General features: G+C 48.7%; 3 protein-coding genes and 1 pseudogene across 4 annotated transcripts; 1 reads left to right on the top strand and 3 right to left on the bottom strand.

The window, feature by feature from the left end:
* Positions 1-5: 5 nt before the first annotated feature.
* LOC121405001 (protein brown-like) lies at positions 6-1,344 on the bottom strand (the record flags this gene model as incomplete). Its single annotated transcript, XM_041595495.1, has 3 exons — positions 865-1,344; positions 555-787; positions 6-503 (listed from the first exon to the last, which is right to left on the bottom strand). Coding segments are annotated over exons 1-3 (882 nt in total), but the record flags the coding sequence as incomplete, so codon positions are not given.
* Positions 1,345-1,351: 7 nt separating this feature from the next.
* Positions 1,352-3,823, bottom strand: LOC111076676 (sodium channel protein Nach). Of its 2 annotated transcripts, XM_022370560.2 has the most exons (6): positions 2,874-3,823; positions 2,724-2,820; positions 2,553-2,656; positions 2,412-2,490; positions 1,838-2,192; positions 1,352-1,771 (listed from the first exon to the last, which is right to left on the bottom strand). In XM_022370560.2, the coding sequence occupies exons 1-6, from the start codon at positions 3,563-3,565 to the stop codon at positions 1,536-1,538; spliced, it is 1,563 nt and encodes a 520-aa protein (XP_022226252.2). In that variant the 5' UTR covers positions 3,566-3,823; the 3' UTR covers positions 1,352-1,535. The 2 variants fall into 2 exon arrangements, with proteins under 2 accessions (XP_022226252.2, XP_022226254.2); XM_022370562.2 differs by lacking the exons at positions 1,352-1,771; positions 2,412-2,490 and having other exon boundaries at positions 2,064-2,192.
* Positions 3,824-6,059: 2,236 nt separating this feature from the next.
* Positions 6,060-6,644, top strand: LOC121404997 (Hermansky-Pudlak syndrome 1 protein homolog). The gene is made up of 2 exons (XM_041595492.1): positions 6,060-6,445; positions 6,522-6,644. Exons 1-2 carry the CDS (start codon positions 6,080-6,082, stop codon positions 6,534-6,536), a joined length of 381 nt encoding a protein of 126 aa, XP_041451426.1. The 5' UTR covers positions 6,060-6,079; the 3' UTR covers positions 6,537-6,644.
* On the bottom strand, positions 6,580-7,293 carry LOC111071082 (annotated as a pseudogene).
* Between the last annotated feature and the right edge of the window lie 345 nt (positions 7,294-7,638).

The raw sequence follows: 7,638 nt of genomic DNA, 5'->3' as shown, positions 1-7,638 counted from the left end.
AAGAGCTCAAAGATGTCCGACGTGGGCTGGTGGATGGAGCAAATGGCCGCCTTCTTGTGCGTCCCGTTCGGGCTGCTGTTGAGCAGGCTCAGCGTGGGCAGATCCCGCATACCCTTCAGCAGGCTCTCATGCGATTTGGCCACAATCTCCATTTCGATGGAGCTGCAGCCGCTGCTCTCGCCACTAGGCGGTTCGAAGGAGTCCTCGCCGTATACCTGGCTCAGCGAGTGCTTGGTTATGCGCCGCCGGGTGCACAGATGGCGCAGCGTCTTGATCACCGAGTAGGCACTGAAGCTGTCCAGGCCCGTAGTGGGTTCGTCGCAGAACAAAAAGATGGGATCCGTGATCAGCTCCTCGGCCAGGCTGAGGCGCTTCCGCTCCCCCCCGGACAGCTCTTGGATTCGGGTGTGGGCGGAGTCCCTGAGGCCCACAGCCAGCAATAAATCCACCACACGCTGGCGCTTTTCCGCCTTGGTGGTGCGACGATGCATCTTGAAGTGCGACTGATCAAAGATTCAATGAAAGTGAAACTGTCAAGAGGGGAAAGGACCTACCATAAAGTAGAGATGCTCGTAGGCCGTAAAGGTTTTAAGATTGATCTCAAACTGCGGCAGAAAGCTGGAGATACGCGTCATCTGATTCCGCTCCATGGCCATTCCGTTCAAAACCACATCCCCGGTTAGGTTACCCCGCAATCGTTGGGAAATTGCCGCCAGCAATGTGGTTTTTCCAGCCCCCGAACCGCCCAATATGGCGATGAGGTCGCCGGTCTTCATGTGGCCGCTGGCTGCAATGATGACACAACCCCCCACCAGAACACCGCAAATCAGTCCCATTCCCACACTGGCGGAGTAGTGGCCTTACCATCTTGGAGTATCCTCAGCTCGCGCTTCTTGCGGCACTCGTTCCAGAAGCTGTAGTTGCTCTGCTCCTGGGCGGGCACATAGTAGTTGAGATGCTTCCACTCCAGGCACAGGGACGGGCCCTGCGGCTGCTGTGGCTCCGACACGTTCATTCAAACAGCCAGCAGAGTTCAATGGACGGATAAGAATGGGTCTCGTTTCGTTTCGAATTGGGCTCTTTGTATATTTATATTTGACTTGTCTGCTGCAACCAGCATTCACTAATCCCGGCCAGGCTTATCGCTCGCTCGAGGATGGAATGGAATGGCAGCCAGCACTTTATCTTATCTTATGTCAGGAACTGTAGCACACAATGTATTTGCATATCTGTCGGCGGGTACGCGGTCACACCTTCAATCTTTCATTCGCGGGGGAGAAACCTTAAATCTGTCTGTAAATCACGGCACCAAGAGAGAGAGAGTTCCGAGCTGGTACCCATGGAGATCACATACAACTGTTCGCGTCGAAGACTAAGCGGCAACTGGGCAATGTCTATGCCGGCTACAACGTTTTCTACCCCCAGCATATATGGCCCCAAAACCAGTCCAAAACCAAACCGCCCTCATAACGGAACACATGGCGGGTAACATTAAACTTTTGACCGCATTATGATGGCAAGCTAATTGTCGCCTATCAATTCACATAGTCAAACGGCGGCAGTTCCGCGGTGTCGGCCAACGAGAGACGCTGCTCTTTAGACGCCTCCGCTACCGCTCTATGGCTGGCTCTGTGTCGTCTAGCCTGAGCGTAGATCCAGCGGATCAGAATGGAAATATCTAGGATCATGTTGTGGAGCAGCACATGGCCCATCTCCACCAGACCCAGCACACTGACGCCCACGAAGAAGGCCAAGGCGCCGCCAAAGGACACTGCGAATGGAAGGAGAAAAACAATTCGCTCAGAAACATTCGATTCGACTGGCAATCGGCACCCACCAATGAGATCCTCAAAGCTATAGACAACATCACGACGCAAACGCACCTTGGGCGGAATCAGGTCCCAACGGAAGCTGGAGGTAGCCGTCTCACTGCTGGCCACCTCGTCGTTATTCTTTACGCCCCACGAGCTCTTCTTCACCGTTTGCATGGTGTACTCAATCTCCGTGCACGTCGAGGGGCACTTGCAGATGTGCAGGGCCCAGATGGGCCACTTGAAGTCCAGCAGGCACTCGAATCCCGCCGGATTGCAGCCAGGCCCCTCCACAAACTGGTAGAAGAAGGGCACACAATTGCACATCTCCAGTGCCATCACAGCCCGACAGCGAGCCAGGCAAAGAGATTTGCTATAGATCTACAGAAAGATAAGCATATCTATGATAAGAGAAGGCATAAACAAGGCTGCCCCTTATAAGAATAATTCTATAAAAAATAATATTAATAAATATTTCTATGGGAATATTGCACACTTCGTTTCACGCGCATTAATTTGTTTTTGAATTGCGAAAATTGTTTTCTTGCTGAAGCGAAACGATAGGGCAATGATTCTATAGCCCACAGTGTTCAGGGTTACCTCCAGATTGGATGTCTCCTCGTTGTTGAACACGCATTTGCGCTGTGCCACGCTCAGTTGGTGGAGATTTTTCGACGCCCTAGCCGTAAGTTAGCATATAAATCAATCTCTCTATGGTGTCTAGATGTTTGGTCTACTTACACCGTCTCGAGCACCTTGAACGAGGCCGTTATCTCATCGGATTTGTGCAGCGCCACAATGTTCGCCTCTGTTGCGGATACCTCATACGGCGAGTGCACGTCCAGCTGGAAGGTGATAGCCAACGCCAACTTAGATGCAGTCTCAATAGAGTCAGTCATTGTGTGATCTTACCACGCCCGTGCTCTCGTACAGGTCCATTCGAATGTAGCACTGCTGCTTGCCGTACTGGCAGGAGAGCGGCTGTTCCATATCCTCATAGACGATGGGTCTGTGAACGGAAATTTAATCCCTTAATATTATCTTTTCTTGTCCCTTACTTACTTTCCGCTGAGCACCGAAGACATGGGCGAGTTGATGGCATAGCAGGAGCCGCGCTCTGTCATCACCATCTGGACATGGACCTTGAAGTTGGCATCGAAGCTGCTGATGACCTGCTCGAAGGGCCGATCCACCTGCTGTATCAGTTCGTACAGATCAATCTGGTCGAAGCGCTCGTCCTCCGCAAACTTGGCCAGCTCCGCGTAGTTGCTGGCCGTGGAATTGACCACCGCATACATAAAGTCCATAAAGTAGAAGTAGTCCTCGTCAATAATGGACACGTTCCACGCATCCTGAATGTACTCGTTCGCCTTGAACGAGTCTATGTGATCGTAGTAGCACAGGGTGACTGCCGGCAACGAGCCATTCCAGCCACGATAGTCTCGGTCCACCGATATGACAGTGGGGGAGTTGAGGTACCGCTCGTACTGCAGGCCGCTGAGCATAATAGCGGCGTAGATACTGCTCAGGACGACCACCAGCCAGAGGGTCCTCTCCAAGGTGTGCAGCTGCCGGTTAACTATTAGACTGATTGCCAACACGCCAGTTTCGGCTCCGGCTATTTCAGCCATCTCTCGTAGTCGGTTGCTGTAGCTCTTAAAGAAGTCTAGGACTGCTGGTAGCCAGGCCAGCAGCCTCTTCCACGTCCGAGCAGAGAACCGCCTTAGCCAGGCCCACAACTGTCGGCTGTCCATGCTGACCAAATAATATGGCAAGCTAATGCGCGAGGGCTTTTATTCAAATTTGAATCCAGCTGGACTCCCATTAGCGATTTATGACAATGGCCATCAGCCCTCCGATAAAACTTTCAACGAACAAAGCAATGCATTAATTGGTTCAACAAAAGGGTTCGATTTCTTATCGCCAGCAATAATTCCGCACGCGAGCAGGGGTCGTCCGTGTTGCTACGCCAGGAAACGATTAAAGGTGCGCACCAGCACCTAGAGCTTATATCCCGATCCACCATCAACATCTACTAGCAACACCTCATAGCGTGCATACAGGTTTGCAATACCTTGTGATGTGTTGTTTGGCGCAAAATATACTCCTCCAACTGGTGGCAAAGATTTGCGTGCAACAGCTAGAGAAAGTGCACTGCGGAGGCATATTGCTGTACACCAAGGCGGATTATAGCTATTGCTGCTCCAGGTAGTCCGCAAGTCGAAATATTATTCGTATTATTTGCAATTTTTAGAGCAAAATCAAATTTAAAGTAGCAGTGTTGGTAAACTCTAGACATGATGGCGATAATATATCCGATGTGCGACTATCGATGTCCAATAAGACGATCGAAATCAAATTAAAACAATAAACTGCCTATAGTACAACAATTGTTATTAGTTCACTACATCATCGCTTGGATCCTGCAGAAGTTTGATGTCATTCAGCAGCAGCAGAGAATGAGAGACAAAAAGCTGAAAGCGAGTCGAGGAAAGTAGAAGGCGGCTTAGCCCCGGCAATTAGTTAGCCATTGGCATTGCCATTAAGTTGAAATGCAATTTGCCAATGCAAAAGTTGCCTTGACTGCTGCCAGAGCTTTAAGGCAAGCAACCAACCAACCAACCATCAGGCGGTAGGCAGTAGGCAGAGTAGCTCCATCTGACTAATTAAACCACGCGAATTGTGCGCCTACAGTTATGCGCCACACTCCACAACAATTGCCTGCCACCGCTGCCACTGCCACTGCGTTTTCCACTGCCACAGAGCTGCTCTCTGTTTCTGTTTCTGTTTCAGTTTCTGCTTGTGCCCCAGTGCCAGTGCCAGTGCCTGGTTGTTGTGCTTATTTCTTAATTATTAATTAAGAATGAAAACAAGGCAAAAACAGTAAGTTGCATGCGCGCACTTTCGCTGCACACAGCAAACTCAGTGCTGAAATTGCCACAATTTCGCTGTAGAAACGCCCGTGGGCGTGCAAAAGGCTTTACACACACACTCTAACATTTGCTGGAATGGCGGCGGGTATGCTTGACATTTTTGTGTGATCAGTAAGTGAAAATATAGCATATCTTTATTGGGTTTAGTTTGCGCTGTTAAGGCGCAGCAAATGTTGTGAAAATTTCATTCATTATCTATTGATTGGCTGCAATTTTCTTCGTTAACATATGATTTGTACAGCAGCGCTAACATGTTAACAGTGCAGCTTAACAGCGTGTTAGCGCTCCCCTTTAACAGCCTGTTAGCGCTCTCCTTTAACAGCGTGTTAGCGCGCGCCTTTAACAGCCTATTAGCGGTCGCCTTTAACAGCCTGCTAGCGCTCTTCTTTCTTCATTTGTATTGCAAATGCATATGTATGTGTGCATATGAACGCGTCTCGGTGCCATAACGGTAAAATGTTGACATACATATGTGAACGCATAGAAAAGTATATGATATGTCGTATGTTTATGTACATGCAAAGCAAGGCGCTGAAATGTATATACATACACATACACATATACTTTTTTTACCGTTACGTTATGCCGTATGTGTGTGTATATAAATTTCAGCGCCTTGCTTTGTATATACTCGTACATGCACATACACATATACTTTTTTTGCCGTTACGAACCGCTATGTACATACATACATTTGTATGTACATATGTCCGAATTATTGCGGACGCAGTTTACTTTTCCGCGGTTTATACGAAACGGTAGGAAACACTCATATAAACATTTCAACGTATGCGGCAGAAAAGTAAACTGCGCCACTAAAAACTTAACAAATACCTTCACTAAATTGTACTCACCAAGTTTGGTTTGCGGCTTACACGTATCTTTTTCAACTTCACTGAATTCTGAAATGATCCTGACTGATCCTAATCGATGTTTGAAACGAATATATCGAATCGATTGCAACATTGTAACATTGCTGTTAGTAGCTAACAGGGGGCTGTTAAATAACCTGGTGCTTGTACAACACACCACACAAACTAACCACTAGCTGTTAAATAACATGAGGCATGGCATGCCATTTCTTTTGTCTCTTACCACACAAACTTACCACAAGCACCAGGATTCCCAGGCCACAATATTGTACTTCACCTCAAAGGTGAAACAGGTGTAAGTATGATCACAGTTACAATACAAATACACCTGTAAAACAGTTTTTTTTGTTTTCATTAAGTATCTCCATTGATGCTTACTTGGAGGACTTTCCCGGCCTGGTTCACTTTATGTATGTGAATCGCAGCAGTGGACAAATGTTGGGGCCCGATCTCCCTATGGAATATGATCGAGTTTGCCCGAAGGTATCTCAAGAAGGGGCAGACAACAGTCATGTGGAAGGACAAAGTCTTTCACTACTCCTACTTCCTCTGGTTCGAGGATCAGTCGGGCGGCATTCTCAGCCCAACTCTGGACCTGCAGCACCATTTTCTTGCAACAGCTGCGTCCAGTGGCAGTGCCATAAAGGTGCCAACCGAGCCTGGAGCCCTCTCCGTGGACTATTACTTTGATCTGGCTGAGCTCTGCTTCCCAAAGCTGGCGCCCGGCAAGGTTCGCGTATACGAGTTGTTCTGCATCCATCTTGGCCTGGTCACAACTACCTGCGCTGTAGAGCATGCCCGACGTTTGGTGGCCACCATCAGCGATGTGGTGGGCGACGAGACATTTTAAATATATATATATATTATATCGTTAGTAAGCCTAATATTCCATATATCCATTCCAGCGGCCGGGCGCATGAATCTAGTCAATTTATGGGACATATGCAATATGAAACGTTTTAAGGACAGCTCTTCACTGTTATAAATTGCTCCATTTCAATGTTAAATATATAAATTATAAATCGTTTAATGTGTAACAAAAAATTGGTTTATTGCGACTCGGTCGGAGACTGCTGTGTTTGCGACTTGCGTGCCGTCAAAGGCATGGATTTCTGACGCAACATGTAGTTCTCATTGCCCAAGGCCGTGTAGGTGTTATCACCAATGAGTTCCCTCAACGCAATGTTCTTCTTCAAGTGCTTATCTTGTCAATCTCCGCATCGGTAGCCACCTGATTAAAGTCCTTCATGAACGTCCAACTGCCGACGCCGAAGAGACCCAATATGGAGTACAGAACAAAGCGGACCTGAGGAGGAAGAAGCCAGTGATTAAAAAACCCCTCGTCCACACAAACATATGTTACTTACGCTGCCATGGCGGTGAAACAGATTGAGGCGCAGGTTCAGATAATGTCCGATGGTGTAGACCATGAGAAAGCTCACGGTGGGGAATATCGAGTTGAGCAGCACACGATACGTTACAGTACCGTAGTTCACTGGTATGCCTAGCGCTCCCGAATCGGAACTTGGTGGTCCCAGCTTGAAATAGATCGAAGCCGAACACGGTGAAGGGTTTGACGAACTTGCGCTCAAATGGTTCCACCTGCAGTTTGTCTAGCGCTTGCTCCAATCGTTGCTGCACTACTTCAGGCACGGGCCTTCCTACGCCATGTCTGAAATAAAGCGTTTTAGATTAGATGCCTACAGACTGCCCGCTAGTGTCATCGCCTGGTCGGTGGCCAATGAGCCGCGCTCCTTCAAGATGGGGGCCCTCAGATACTTTCAGTGAGTTGCATCGCCTTTGTAGCGCAGGGCTAATCGCTATCGCTATCAATGCCAGCCCCGATCCGCCCAAACAGTGCCACCTGGCCGCATTGCTCGACATCGTCGGCTTCAACCGATACAACGCATGGTACCAGAACTCTGGACGCACGGACATGATCGTCAATCTGCTGACAGAGGAGGCGCAGCGCTGGCACCAGAACTTCGGGAAGCCCGTGATCCTCTTCGAGTACGGCGCTGA

This window comes from Drosophila obscura, unplaced genomic scaffold (assembly GCF_018151105.1).
Source record: "Drosophila obscura isolate BZ-5 IFL unplaced genomic scaffold, ASM1815110v1 contig_117, whole genome shotgun sequence".
In the NCBI taxonomy this organism is placed as follows: domain Eukaryota; kingdom Metazoa; phylum Arthropoda; class Insecta; order Diptera; family Drosophilidae; genus Drosophila; species Drosophila obscura.
Note: the sequence above shows the minus strand (reverse complement) of the source record. Positions and strands in the feature narration are given on the sequence as shown.

Bases quoted from the DNA above. Each gene is read 5' to 3' on its own strand.
- LOC111076676 (XM_022370560.2), bottom strand. From the start codon at position 3,565: ATGGACAGCCGACAGTTGTGGGCCTGGCTAAGGCGGTTCTCTGCTCGG. The intron at 2,657-2,723 runs GTAAGATCACAC...ATCACCTTCCAG, and splicing joins TGTACGAGAGCACGGGCGTG to CTGGACGTGCACTCGCCGTA. The intron at 2,193-2,411 runs GTAACCCTGAAC...ATCTTTCTGTAG, and splicing joins AGGAGACATCCAATCTGGAG to ATCTATAGCAAATCTCTTTG.
- LOC121404997 (XM_041595492.1), top strand. From the start codon at position 6,080: ATGATCGAGTTTGCCCGAAGGTATCTCAAGAAGGGGCAGACAACAGTC.